A 14,965-nucleotide genomic window follows, 5' to 3' on the forward strand; every position below is an offset into this window, starting at 1 on the left:
CTAATTTGCTGCCGTGCAATTGCGTCTGAATTAGGCCCATAGTCTGAGACATCATATGCTTATATTAAATATAGTGATAAATGTGCATATAGTTAAAAAAGAACTCTGCTAACATAACCTTGTAAAGCAAGGCAGCAAGCTATGAATCAACTATAATCGCTCTTGGGAATAGAGACTACACAGCATTCGTATGTGAGATTTGGCAGAAATGAGTTCATCAAGTTGAACAGCATGTCCTTGTAGACTCCTCGTATAATTACTTTCACAATAAGGTGACAGGTGTTGATAACACAAATAGATCCTAAATTGTCACTAAAATAGTTATATTAAATGGGCAGTAATCAAGATTATCAGCGACCCAACACTACTAGTAGTGTGTAAGTGTTCTTATCCCTCTTTACACAAACGTGACATGTCCACATACAACTATGCTGAAATGACATCAAATAGCCCAATTTGGCATGCCACCGACTTGTTAGAACTGGAGTGTATAGTCTCCAACAAAATGGCTCCTCAAGGAAGGCTTCAGCCTGTCAGAGCTTGGGTCTCTGGTGTTCCCGGCTGTGGCAGCGGTGTCCCAATGGTGTATGCTGGGAACTGGAACACAGGAGAGGCTTTAGGTAAGGACAGTTCATAGGAGTATCACTGGCACTGCGGGCACATCTAGGTGGGGGGAGTTGATGAGACTCTGGTCAGAGTCTAACACAGGGTTGCCGACCCTCCCGGAATTTCCGGGAGTCTCCCGAAAATCGGGTCCCCCTCCCGCCCCCCCCCCCGGAAGGGTGGGCAACCCTCCCGGATTCAGGGGGGACCCCCGCTGACCGCCGGATCGCGGCATTAAAATGCCGCAATCCTCGGGTCTCAGAGGAGGGGGCGGAGCTAAAACGGCACAATCGCGTCATTTTAGGGGCTTAGTGATGTCACTCGTAAGCCCCGCCCCCTGAGTGGCTGCTGAATCTCTCCTCTCCGGAAGAAGCTTAAAGTTGGCAACCCTGGTCTAACACCACCGATGGTTTTCACCAGGGACCCCCGCAAGGAGGTTTGGACTCCGCTGCGTTCGGTGGTGAGGTCGCGGCCCTCTGACCTGAGTTCCCCACAGCTAACTGGCCAGTCATGGGAGATGGGCAGTGACTAGTGGCAGTGAGCTTGGAACTTGAAACTTGGAGCTTGGAGCATTGGTCTGTGCTGGCCTGGGAGGCCAGGGAGATGACAGTGGCTTGGGAGCCGATGAGCCAACATGGAGGGTGACGGCCTGGGAGCTGGGACAACACTGTAGACGGCCTGGGAGCCGGAAGGAGTGTTGACAACCTGGGAGTCGACACGCCACTGTAGATGGCCTGGGAGCCGGAGGGGTATTGACAACCTGGAAGTCGACACGGGAGTTGATGGCCTGGGAGCCGACACGGCTGTTGATGACCTGGGAGTTAACATGAGCTTGTTGACAACCTGGGAGTTGACACAGGAGTTGACGGCCTAGGAGCTGACACGGCTGTTGACGACCTGGGAGTCGAAAGGAGCTTGTTGACAACCTGGGAGTCGATACGGGAGTTGATGGCCTGGGGGCTGACATGGCTGTTGACGACCTGGGAGCCGAAAGGAGCTTGTTGACAATCTGGGAGTCGATACAGGAGTTGATAGCCTGGGGGCCGGCACGGCTGTTGATGACCTGGGAGTCGACAGGAGCTTGTTGATGACCTGGGAATCGACACGGGAGATGCAGGAACTGCAGAGTTGACACCTGTGACGACTTGGGAGAGTCGCAGATGGTATGGCCCTTTAAGGGCAGCAACAAACTCTGCTGAGGGAGGCTGTAGTGCTCTATCCTCTTCCCTTGAGAGCTGGAGATGGTAGACAGTGAGGAAGGTAACCTGGCAGATGAGGAGAGCCAGGGAGCTTGATTATCAGCAGCAGATGACAGCAGCAGATTGCACAGGGTAACCACAGGGACTCTGAACAGCATCCTGGAGCGCTGATTGGCTGCAAGCCACAGCAGCAATTAAGGTCAGGTAGTACCTGTGCTCACCTTTGGTCCCATGGGTCAGTGCACAGGTCAGAGTACCAAGGTCACAGGGAAATCATTGGACATGTGATTGCAGGTGTCATGGCTGCGCCCATGTGGCATGGACCTGGCCTGGGACCAGCGTGAGACGCTGGCAAGAGATCAGGGTAATGCCAGTCAGATCCTGCCATGGAGAGTACCCAGGGACGGCACAGAACAGGGGCCTTTGCCACAAGGCACAAGCGAGCAGGTAAGGAACGCGTGTGCGTGCGCAGATGCGAATGCGCACCGCGGTTTCTGACAAGTCCCTTACCAAGATGGCCACCGATAGTGTCATTCAAATGCACAGTTTGGAACCTAATCTCTAGAGAAAGTGCTGGGCTCTCAGGCAGTGGGGCCCACTAGAGTTTCCCCAGTACTCCTGTGGGCTAGTCTGGGCCTGCAAACATGTATTAGTAATTTACAGTAGACAATCCATTCTATGTGATTTTTGTTTACACATAGCTCTACTCCTTGTTTGTTTTAGTGCTGCATTTCTTAGGAACTGATTGTTTAGTAGCTGTTTGGACAGGCCATCCAGACAAGTGCCTGAAACTACCTTGGTAAACCCTTTTTTTCCTCTTCTTCCTTCCTTATCTGGTGGGTGGCCTTGTGGAATCGCTGCACTCGCCACACTGTGGGCTAGGTGGCTAGCTGTGCTCACCACCTATTCTGTTCTACCTCTATGGAGGCATGGACCCCCACAAGGAAAAATAGCCCCTGTAAGTCGTGATTCCGACTGTCGGGCTCCTGGCAGTCGGGATTCCGATGTCGGAGAAACGACCGTCGCTGAGTCATCCTGCACCCCTGTGAATGACATCGTTCACAGACATTGGGCCTTATTCTAGTTCACTCTTTCTGCCAAATTCCTTCTTAGATGGACAAAACCATGTGCAATGCAGGGGGGCAGATGTAACATGTGCAGAGAGAATTAATTTGGGTGAGTTATTTTGTTTCTGTGCAGGGTAAATACTGACTGCTTTATTTTTACACTGCAATATAGATTTGACTTTGAAGTAAAACCCCACCCAAATCTAATTCTCTCTGCACACATAACATCTGCCCCACCTGCAGTGCACATGGTTTTGTCCATCTAAGAAGGATTTTGTCAGAAAGAGTGAACTAGAATAAGGCCCATAGTGAGGACACATACCAGCTGATGGGCTCATAATTTATCAACCATTCGTTCGAATGGCCTATCTGCCAATGTGTACCCAACATTAAAGGAGACACTCAATAAATAAATGACACTTCAGGAATGTACTTAAAATATTTTATTAATGAAATTACTGTATATGTATACCTTTAATCATGCACTTAATCTACATTTGGACAAAGGACTTTCTCCCAATGTTTCTTCTCCCAAATAGTGAACATTGGCCCAGTATTGTATTGGTAACCAGGAGTGCATGCCGACTACTGCTTAGTGTGGTCAAACATGTACCTCCCCCAGTTATAAGGGGGTGGGGCTGGTAGGTCTGCAGTGATGTCACCATGGTGGGTGGGACCTTATTCATTGCATTTCACTTGGTGTTCTTAGTTTGCCGGATTTCCTTGTTGAGGTCAGACATCAGAGTCACACTAAGCAACAGGACCATGAAATCTTCGTAGTCTATTTGTCCATCACCGTCTTGTTCTAGATCTGTAATTAGCTCTTTGTACTTGGGTTTTGTAGCTTGTCCCTTTAATGAGAAAAAAAAAACCCATTTATTTCATGAATCAAATTTTCTAATCATAACACATATAGCCCATTTTAAAATATAATTAGGTTTTATAGTAGAGATTGGGTGGATCCTCCGCGCTCTGGCTCACTTCCTAGATAGTGGGCAAAATTTGCAACTGCAGGTCTATGTGGAGGGGATCAAGTAGACTGGTTGGATAAACTTAATATTTATTTATTACATCACACAACAGGATGAAGAAAATATAGATGGGAAGTCCAGTTCCTATACATCAGCACCCATCCCCCAATCCGCTAAGAGTCTCCCCATAATAGAATTTTTTGTTTGTCACGGGAATGTCATGGGTGTAGAGCCAGAGTTTTGTGCTAGTATCAGACATGCATACGGAGAAGGGTCACCTTTCCCTGGTGGTTCTTTGGTACCAAGCATGTGGCTGAATAAGAGCTTACACTAATGACTGTGGCTGAAGACCAGGCTCGGACTGGCCTGGCGGGGGACCGGGAGATTCCCCGGTGGGCCCCATTGGTTCAGAACTCCTCCCACTTTTAAAGGGGGGCGGAGCCTGCGCCTGCCGCCAGCCCGGGCCGTCAGCCGTTCGCCGTCAGCAGTGTTCCCCACCGCCGAACCCGCGCACAAACCATCCCCAGCCCACCGCCCACTCGCCTGTCAGTGTCAGCGCTGCAGCTGGCTCCAGGCATGTGCACGGTCACGCAGGGCGCCGCCATATTGGAGCCTGGAGCCAGCCAGCGTGTGCTCTGTGCGGCGTCTGACGTCAGACGGAGACATCCGCACCGCACAGCACACTGAGAGCTACTCGGGAGCCTGCCTACCCAGCAGAGGCGTAGCGAGCCCGGAGCCGGCGAAGCAGCACACGCTTCAGGCGCAGGAACATAGCATGGCGCCGGAGCTGTGCCGCCAGCTCGCTCGCTCGCCTGCTCCCCTGCCCGCTGTGTGCGGGAGAGATGTCCGTGCTGCTATGTAAAATTCCTTCATAGCTCCCGCTGGACCGCTAGCCAATAGGCGCTCGCGGTCCAGCAGCCACCAGTTGATTGGCTGCTGGACCGCAAGCGCCCATTGGCTAGCGGTCCAGCGGGAGATATGAATGAATTTACATAGCAGCAGCACGTCTCTCTCTCCCGGGGGGAGCGGGGGCACAGGGCATTACAGGCAGCAGCAGAGGCAGGGGGAGGTGGATCAGGACGCAGCACAAGCAGGGGGGTGAGTAAGGTCAGGTGTACTCCCACCCTGCTGTTCCCCACCCTCGCACCCACCCTGCTGCACACTAGTCTCAAATCCACCCTGCTGCACATTACTGCAACCCACCGTGCTACACCCACCCTGCTGCAAACTACTGCACCCACCCTGCCTGCTGCATACTACTGCACTTACCCTCCCACAACCACCCTACTGCACCCACCCACCCTGCTGCACACTACTGCACCCACCCACCCTGCTGCACACTACTGCACCCACCCTGCTGCACACTACTGCACCCACCCACCCTGCTGCACACCACCGCTCCCACACTCCCTCCCTGCTGCACACCACCGCTCCCACCCTCCCTCCCTGCTGCACACCACCGCTCCCACCCTCCCTCCCTGCTGCACACCACCGGCGGTGCATTGAATTGAAAATAGCGTCCGGGAGCAGGCCGCTGCACAGTTCTGTCCCCCTTGGCAATGAACAAATTCAGTCCCCCTTGGAATTGAGCATGAAGCCCCTTGACATCGAGCACGAAGCCCTTTGGCATCGAGCATGAAGCCCCTGGCATTGAGCATGTAGGTAAGTGGCACTTATGTGTCAAATGTGTAATGGGCATTATGGTGTGTTATATAGTATGCAATGGGCATTGCGGAGTGTTATATGGTATGTCATGGGCATTGCGGAGTGTTATATAGTATGTCGTGGGCATTGCGGAGTGTTATATAGTATGTCGTGGGCATTGCGGAGTGTTATATAGTATGTCGTGGGCCTCATGTGTGGGCTTATGTGTAATTGTAATTACAAAGTTCCCTAATGTGCAATGGGCATTACGGTGTGGTATAATGTTGGTCCGTGCCCACTTTTCACTGTGCAGGAGCCTCACCTACTACAAATTGGGGGGGGGAGGGGGCGCGAAACATGTGTGTGTGTAGTATGTATGAATGAGAACGACAGTGTGTGTAGTATGTATGAATGAGAGCGACAGTGGGTGTAGTATGTATGAATGAGAGTGGCAGTATGTGTAGTATGTATGAATGAGAGCGGCAGTGTGTGTAGTATGTATGAATGAGAGCGGCAGTGTGTGTAGTATGTATGAATGAGAGCGGCAGTGTGTGTAGTATGTATGAATGAGAGCGGCAGTGTGTGTAGTATGTATGAATGAGAGCGGCAGTGTGTGTAGTATGTATGAATGAGGGCGACAGTGTGTGTAGTATGTATGAATGAGAGCGACAGTGTGTGTAGTATGTATGAATGAGGGAGGCAGTGTGTGTAGTATGTATGATTGAGAGCGTCAGTGTGTGTAGTATGTATGAATGAGAGCGGCAGTGGGTGTAGTATGTATGAATGAGGGCGGCAGTGGGTGTAGTATGTATGAATGAGAGTGGCAGTATGTGTAGTATGTATGAATGAGAGCGGCAGTGTGTGTAGTATGTATGAATGAGAGCGGCAGTGTGTGTAGTATGTATGAATGAGAGCGGCAGTGTGTGTAGTATGTATGAATGAGAGAGGCAGTGGGTGTAGTATGTATGTATAAATGAGGGCAACAGTGTGTGTAGGATGTATGAATGAGGGTGGCAGTGTGTGTAGTATGTATGTATGTATGTATGTATGACGGCGTCAGTGTGTGTAGTTTGTATAAATGACGGCGGCAGTGTGTGTGTGTGTAGTATGTATGAATGAGGGCGGCATTGTGTGAAGTATGTATAAATGATGGTGGCAGTGTGTGTAGGATGTATGAATGAGGGTGGCAGTGTCTGTAGTATGTATGTATGTATGTATGACGGCGTCAGTGTGTGTAGTTTGTATAAATGACGGCGGCAGTGTGTGTAGTATGTATGAATGACGGCGGCATTGTGTGGAGTATGTATAAATGATGGTGGCAGTGTGTGGAGTATGTATGAATGGGAGCGGCAGTGGGTGTAGTATGTATGAATGTAGAAGATGCTGGTACCTGGTAGAAGATGCTGCTATTGGGTCCTAGGGGAGAGGGAATGTAAAATGAAGGTAGATTCTGCCTCCATTTTACATTTTAATTTGATTTAATTTGATTTGATTGCTCTGCATCGGATTAAACATTTCAAAGTGCACTAGTGGAGGGGGGCCTTTACACTTGAAAAGAGACCCCCTCCCACCTCATAACATTTTGCATCATTCAGTGAGGAGCCCTAGAAGACAGAAGGAGAAGAGGTACTTGTTTCCTAGAACGGCCACAATCGTGAGTGATCGTGGCTCTTAATTAAGGGACACGATCCTCACGATGTGGCCGATTTTTTACACTTTTTTCACTTTGATTGACAGAAATCGGGTCAATCGGTCGGTCGCGACCAATTAAAATCGGCCGCGATGCGACCGACCGATTGACCCGATTTTTCCATAGACTTCAATGTTAAAAAATCTTTTAACATTGAAATCGGGAGGATCTTGTCGGTCTTGTGCCATTATAATGGCACAAGATGAGATGGACTTGATTAAGTCCATCTCACATAGGGAAAAATGTTAAAAAAGGTGAAATGGGCCAATATGACCCATTTCACATTTTTTATGTGCCCGCCATGACCCCACGATAGACGTCAACCCGAAGCGTGGCGAGCGCAGCGAGCCCGCGAGGGGCGGCGGTGCGCGTCCTCCGACCTTTTCATTCCCCTACTATCCACTAGGGCGTGGAGTGAGAATAGAATAGTGTGGCGAGCGCAGCGAGCCACCGAGCCCGAAGCGTGGCGAGCGCAGCGAGCCCCGCGAGGGGACGCGTATACCTGTGAAGTTAGACGCGTCCCCTCGCGGGGCTCGCTGCGCTCGCCACGCTTCGGGCTCGGTGGCTCGCTGCGCTCGCCACACTATTCTATTCTCACTCCACGCCCTAGTGGATAGTAGGGGAATGAAAAGGTCGGAGGACGCGCACCGCCGCCCCTCGCGGGCTCGCTGCGCTCGCCACGCTTCGGGTTGACGTCTATCGTGGGGTCTAGCCCACTTAGTAACATTTGTGGGGGCAATTGAAAATAATCAGGTGAAAAAAAAAAAAAAATCGGGTGAAAAATCGGTCGATCGGATCGGTCGCATCGTATGCGACCAAATCGCATGCGATGCGATCGATCCGATTTTTTATCTTACGACCACAACGATCTAAATCGTTGTGGCCGTTCTAGGAAACAAGTACCGGAGAAGAAAAGAGAAGAAAGACAGAAGGAGAAGAAAAGAGAAAGACAGAAGGAGAAGAAAGAAGACCAAGAACATGGTAAGTAAAAGAAAGATCATTATCTTGGCAGACAGTGGTTGTTTTAGGGTAGGGCAGTGCACCAACACCTGTCATTAAACACTAGTTAAAAACATAATAATGTGTATGGGTGGAGGCAGAAGCAGCCTGATCTGTGTCCCACACAGGGACGTAACTATCTGTGTGCCAGTTGTGCCTTGCCCACAGTGCATTTGCACTGTATAATGGACTCATTATACATAGGCCACACACCGTGATGCCCATTATACATTTGCCACACACAATGATGCTCAATATACATATGTGGCTCTCTCTGTGTCCTCGCTGTCAATTTCTGTCTGCTGTCACTCTCTCTGTCCTTGCCGGGGACATAGCCAGCAGCTCAGAGCCACTAGCCATGCCCCACAGCGTCAAAAATGGGGGCGTGATCTCATTGAAATAGGCCACACCCCCATATTACTAGGCCACGCCCCCAAAAAAACCGGGCGCGCCTGCGGCGCGCAACACGCCCCTTGGTGGGCCCCTGTGAGTGATTTCCCTGGTGGGCCCTTCATGCCCCAGTCCGACACTGCTGAAGACAGAAGAACACTGGGCGGTATGAAAGTATACCTGAAGCCATACAGATACCGGCAATAGCATAAAGTAGTAGTTTTGGCGCTTTGCATGCAATTTAGGCCCTATAGTGCTTAATTCTACAGTTTATCAATGAGAACAGAAAAGTACAATGAAAGGCAGGTCTGGCAAGTTGGGAACAAAGACCTGAGGGCTCTTTGTTCTCAGGGTAATAAGACTTTTTTATTTATTTAAAAGAATTGCTTTAATAACAATACATTCTTTGTGAACCCACTATAGATATCCCTACAGTCTGAACAATTAGGGTACATTGAGGACTGGGGCCCTTATTCTGGTTCACTGGCAGAGGCAAATTCCTTCTCAAATGGACAAAACCATGTGCATTGCAGGTGGGACAGATGTAACTTGTGCAGAGAGAATTATATTTGGGTGGGGTTTTACTTCAAAGTGAGGTCTATATTGCAGTGTAAAAATAAAGCGGTCAGTATTTTCCCTGCACAGAAACAAAATAACTCACCCAAATCTAAATCTACAGTATCTGCACATGTTACATCTGCCCCACCTGCAGTGCACATGGTTCTGTCCATTTGAGAAGGAATTTGCCTTTACGAGTGAACCAGAATAAGGGCCCAAGTTTGGAGTCCACCGGGGATACTGGAGCAGATAACAGAGATATGTGCTGAGGAACCTATTTTCCATTGCAATCGGAGAAGGGGCTGCTTAAATGATGAATCTATCAAGCTCCTCAAAGCAAAGCTTTTTGGAGCTTGACCACGGTAGCTGACACCATCTTCAGAGCCTGTACTTTATTGTTCCTTCCATAGAGTTTAATTTTAGGTGGATCCACATGATCCCTCCCTGGCAATGGCTGCATGCACAGGCATAGTCAGAAGAAAGCAAATGTGCATTAGAGCGCCCGGCCATCAAAGTAGAATTGAAGAGACACCATTAGCGATACTGTCACTTCTAACATATGATAGCCTCCAGGGGAGCTGAGAGGGGGGGGGTACTAATTACACGGCTTACTGGAGGGGCCCGGCAGGGGCCCTGGTTTGACCCCCTTCTTCGTCCATCCCAGGCAGCAGCATACACCTCTACTGCCTGCTGTCGGCACAGTACATGCTGAAGGTGTGTGCTGCTGCTAATGGGGGGGGGGGGCATAGCCTCCACCTCTAAACATTTTTGGGGCATAGCCTCCTGCGATTAGGCCACGCCCTCCACATTTTACCGGGGCACTGCATACCTCTTGGCTGCCCTGATAGCCTCTTGACAGAACAATTACAAATGCCTCTGGATGTGTTTTTTAAAACATTCAGTTGAGCCGTGTTTTCTCTATGCTCTACATGCTATGGAGTCTAAGACATGATAATCCGATTCAGATTCAGACGTATCATCTATCTAGCACCTTCTAGAATAGCTACATCTGATTGGTTGCTTTGGTTTAACGTCATCACTTCTAAACACCCACATTTTAATAAGCAAACCCCCTATAGTTCTATAGTGTCCAACATATTCTGCTTGTTATATGCCAGCATCAGTGCCAGATTAAGCCTTCGGGGGGCCCGGGGCACTTTAGAAAGGGGGGCCCCCTTGCACTTGTCATTACTGGCCGCAAACTGCATGGGGGAATATTACACTGTCAAAACACAGAGTAAAGGCAGTATAAACTTGGTCAATGGGTAACTTCAGGGGATGGATATATATATATATATATATATATATATATATATATATATATATATATATACACACACACACACACACATACACATGCATGCATGCATACATACATATCACATGAAAAGCCTGTGTTTTCCCTCTGCACCTTACTCTGTAGAAGACCTCACAGTCCCAGTACTGCCTCTGATTAAAAACCCTCCCATGACTAGGTTGCTGCTGCTGTTATCCATGGGCCGGAGAAGCATGTAATGAGCTCCACCAATCAGAGCTCAGCACAAACGTCTCAGCCTCTGCCCTCTGGTGCAAAGTGTCTTGGGACTTAGTCAACTCCCAGTAATGCACTGCACACTTGGCTCCCAATGCTCAGCACCATTAATCATTGTCACATTGGCAGATAGGTGAAGCTGCAGCACTACCCCACTCCCATGCACAAAACCTTTAGCTAAAAAGAAAATTTATTTTTAAATACATGCCAACCACAGGGGGCCCCTAGCTAGAGGGGGGCCCAGGGGCACTGACCCCTTGTGCCCCCATTATAATCCGGCCCTGGCCAGCATGTAGAACTGGCAGGAGCAAGCCCTTGCGCTCAGGGCCGGCACCACCACTAGGCAGTGTTAGGCATTTGCCTAGGGCGCCGGCCACTGGGGGGCGGTAGTTGGGAGCAGGGCAGGAGGGAGAGCTAGAGGTCTGGATTAGCGGGCAGGAGGGAGGGCTCGCTGCGCTGTGTGCTGTTCAGTCCCGGTGCATGTTAACTGACATTTTCCTCCACCCGCACCGCGTACAGCCGCTCAGCCGGGCAGCGTCTGAGGGTGAGCCAAGTGCTCAGCGCTGCCCGGCTGAGCGGCTGTACACGGTGTGGGTGGAGGAAAATGTCAGTTAACATGCACCGGGACTGAACAGCACACAGCGCAGCGAGCCCTCCCTCCTGCCCACTAAGCCAGACCTCCAGCTCTCCCTCCGGCCCGCTGAGCTAGACCGTCACCCGAGCTCCTCTTAAAGGGTGAGTAGCACGGCAGCCGTATCCCTCTCCCCCCCCCCCAGATCAGCGCGCCGCCGGCGGCATCATGCATCGCCCCCCCCCCCCCCCAGGAGCAGCACGGCGGCCATATTCCTCCCCACCCCCAGCCGTAGAGCGGGTGAGCGCCGGGGCGCCCCCCGCCTCGGGCATTCCGGCGCCTTGCACCGGCACTGCTTGCGCTCCAAATAACCTCTGTATATGCAGGGGTGCCGAGAGGACATGGGTACTGATTACTTGAGCCCAGGCCTCATGTGCAACAGATTTATCAAGGTTAAAAAAATGATAAAATGGTGAGTGATAAACAGCCAACCAATCAGCTCCTAACTGTCACATTACAAGTTGGATTTGAAAAATGACAGCTACAGTAGGAGCTGATTGGCTGGTTGTTTATCACTTTTCACTTTATCACTTTTTGAAGCTTGATACATCTGGCCTTAAGGGAGACAAATTTTCCTACTTTGCAGCACCGCTTCTCAGTGGTGCACACAATCCATTATTTGTTTTCCAGGGGAGCTGTGGCCCTGCCCTCATGATTTAGCCACACCCCCTTCAGTGCCCAGGTCTCACTGCGGGGTAGTTGCTAAATTGTAGTGGTCTAAAGGACCTTTCACACCCAGGGGGAGGAGCAAGGCTGGGAGGCTTGCTCCTTCACTATCCACACCACCACTGGTTGCCTTTAGTAACCAGGTGGGGAGCAAAGGCGAGCGAGCCACGTGCCCGAAGCGAGCCCGCAAAGGTCCGTTTGGGACCCTTGTTTTCTGACCTTGCTCCTCCTCTCTCTGCCCCCTCTTCTCCCCTGTGACGTCAGGAGGTCCCTTAACCCACTTGACCCACTTGAATTTAGATCTAACCCTCGCTGCAGTCTCAGCTGCCCCATCGGTGAATGTGAAAATGTATGGAGTTTCAAGCTTTTAAGACAGGCGTTTCATTCTTAAAGCACACCTGAGCCAGGTATCACAGGAATATTATCCCAGATAATTTAAACAATTCTGAAGGTGTGATTGCAGGAGTGCCAGACAAAGAGGGAGATGTACTAAGCCTTGGATAATTATAAAGTGGGGATAGATAACGTACCAGCCAATCAGCTCCTAACTTCAAGATTACAGGCTGTGTTTGAAAAATGACAGCTGATTGATTGGTGCATTTTCTCTCTCCACTTTATGACTCTCCATAGCTTAGTACATTTGCCCCATAGACCCGGACTCCAACGGAAATAAAAGTCAGTTTTCATTGACTTTTATTTCCGAAGGGGAGAGACACCATTTGATGGTTTGCGACCATGAAATTATTTTCTCTCCCCTTGGTCCAGGCGGGCGGCGGGTGGCATTAAGCTGATTAGCGAGTGTTAATGAATCAAGCCCTCTACTGTATGTGTGAGTGTGAGGACTGGAGTGTAGAGTGTCACCAACGCCAATGACGCCACCACCCTAAAATGACAATGTGCTAGACTATGCTTTTGTTATCTAAAGTGTTGGTAAAAGACAAATTACCTGAGCAAAGTTCTGGAACTCCGTTTGCAGCAACTCCTTCGCCTTAGCTTTGCTAATTTTTCCATCAACGTCTACGTGTGAATTATACACTAGGACCGTGGTGGCGATGGCTTTCTCTAGATCAGATCCTTTCCCCAGTGCTAGGTAGGAGACAGGAGATGATAGCAGACAGTGTGAAAATGCACATTTATGCCCATCTATTTTTAATACGTTTACAGGAGAATTGTCACATAATATGTAATTATTTAGCAAAAGCCGTCAATCAAATTGTATTAATTGCATAGCAAAAGTTAGTTCCAAAGTCACTGTAAAATTTTATGTCATATGAATCAATGCACCGTCACCTAAATTATTTCAATTTGTACCACTCAATGGCTATGCAAGGAAAACTTTTCTTTTGTTCAAGGCTATTAGCATAATAAACTCCAATTGCACAACTCATTATTTTTTGCGGTGCAGGGCCTAAGGATAGCCTGATGTAGCTGACTACACTGTGATATGCAGCAAACATTCATTCATCCTAATGTTCCTTAAAGCATTTCATTGACCTGATTTCATTCTCCCTTCTCCCATGTAGAACAAGGGTGCAGGATAAGGGACAGGCCCCATTGCAGCTGCACCCCCAGCATATATTGTAGTAATGACTATGTGTACAGTATATCTAGGGCTGTTCTTCAGTCATCTGATGCCATAGTAGATTATTATAATAATAAGTAATAAGAATAGCGCTCTTTGTCCAATAGGACTCAAGGCGCTTAACAGATAGAATGAATGAAATACAGTAAAGGAACAATAAATAGCTCTTCATAAGGAATTATGGAAATGCTTGAATAAACAGGAAAGTCTTGGGTCTTTTTTTGAAGGATTCTGGAGTGGGGGTCTATCTACATGTGATAGAGCAACATTTATGAAAAAGACCCTTTCGCCTTCCGCTGCCTATGACATTGGTTCAGTCGTATGAAACATAAATCATTCAAGGATAGAATAGAAAAAATATAAAATACTGACAATTCCTGGGCGCAGACAAATTCTCTTTTCCAAATTTTCTCAATTTACCCAAAAGAGAGAAAAAAACACAATAGTGTAGTATAATTTAAAACACCAATAAATCACTTTTCCAGAGATTTAATTCTAACTGGACTCGTACCCATTGAGGTGGTCTACTTTTTTAGAGTAGACAGAACACGTATCCTTAAGGGTAACGTCACCGTAAAGGCTTGAGCGTGTCCAATGGATGCCTTGAAAAAGAAACCTGCTGGTTGTGAAACGCGTTGGTGGGGAGGAAGAAGGGTGGATCACACTTGACCACACCAGGTGGAAGCCTTCAGGGATGCCTGTAGTTGTTACACCACTGCCTATGTTGTCTGCACTTGTGTTGTGGACCAACACACTCGATGAGAGTCTGCTGTTCTATACCCTTGTTTCATTGTTGTTGTAATAAAGCGGTATTATACTATACCAGTCTTTCTTTGCATATATCCATTGGACAAGCTCAAGCCTTTATGGTGACGTTACCGCCCCTTAAGGATACGTGTTATGTCTACCCTAAAAAAGTAGACCACCACCCTAAAAAAGAAGACCACCTTAATGGGTATGAGTCCAGTTAGAATTAAATATCTGGAAAGGTGATTTATTGGTGTTTTAAATTATACTACACTATTGTATTTTATTCTCTCTTTTGGGTAAATTGAGAAAATTTGGAAAAGAGAATTTGTCTGCGCCCAGGAATTGACAGTATTTTCTATTTTGTCTATCTACATGTGCACGGAAGTGAGTTCCATTGAGTCGGAGCCGCAAGGCAAAAAGCTCGACCCCCAGATGAATTATGGGAGATTCTAGGTACTGCTAATTTTCCTTCATCTACAGATCACAGTACTCGGCTGGGACAGTATGGAATCAGAAGCTGCTTCAGGTAAATACAAAACATCATTACCAGAGTTGCTTACGGAGCAGACTTACCCTTAATTGAAGATAGCTGTTTGGGGATTGGAATAGCAGAGCTGCAGTGAAATAAAAAGACATTTGTTAAAATCAATAATAAGCAGGGAAATGTGAAAAAAAGTTGATAAA

General features: G+C 48.6%; 1 protein-coding gene across 2 annotated transcripts in view; it reads right to left on the minus strand.

Moving 5' to 3' along the window:
• Positions 1-3,315: 3,315 nt before the first annotated feature.
• Positions 3,316-14,965, minus strand: part of SNTN (sentan, cilia apical structure protein) — a 73,004-nt gene continuing 61,354 nt past the window's right edge. For both annotated transcript variants that reach the window (XM_083158000.1, XM_083157999.1), the window contains exons 2-4: positions 14,855-14,895; positions 12,896-13,035; positions 3,316-3,720 (exon numbers count right to left, since the gene is read on the minus strand). In XM_083158000.1, coding sequence (XP_083014126.1) covers positions 3,562-3,720; positions 12,896-13,035; positions 14,855-14,895 — 340 coding nt within the window. In that variant the 3' untranslated portion in view covers positions 3,316-3,561. The remainder of the gene's footprint in view (positions 3,721-12,895; positions 13,036-14,854; positions 14,896-14,965) is intronic.

This window comes from Crinia signifera, chromosome 8, assembly GCF_055691185.1.
Source record: "Crinia signifera chromosome 8, ASM5569118v1, whole genome shotgun sequence".
NCBI lineage: Eukaryota > Metazoa > Chordata > Amphibia > Anura > Myobatrachidae > Crinia > Crinia signifera.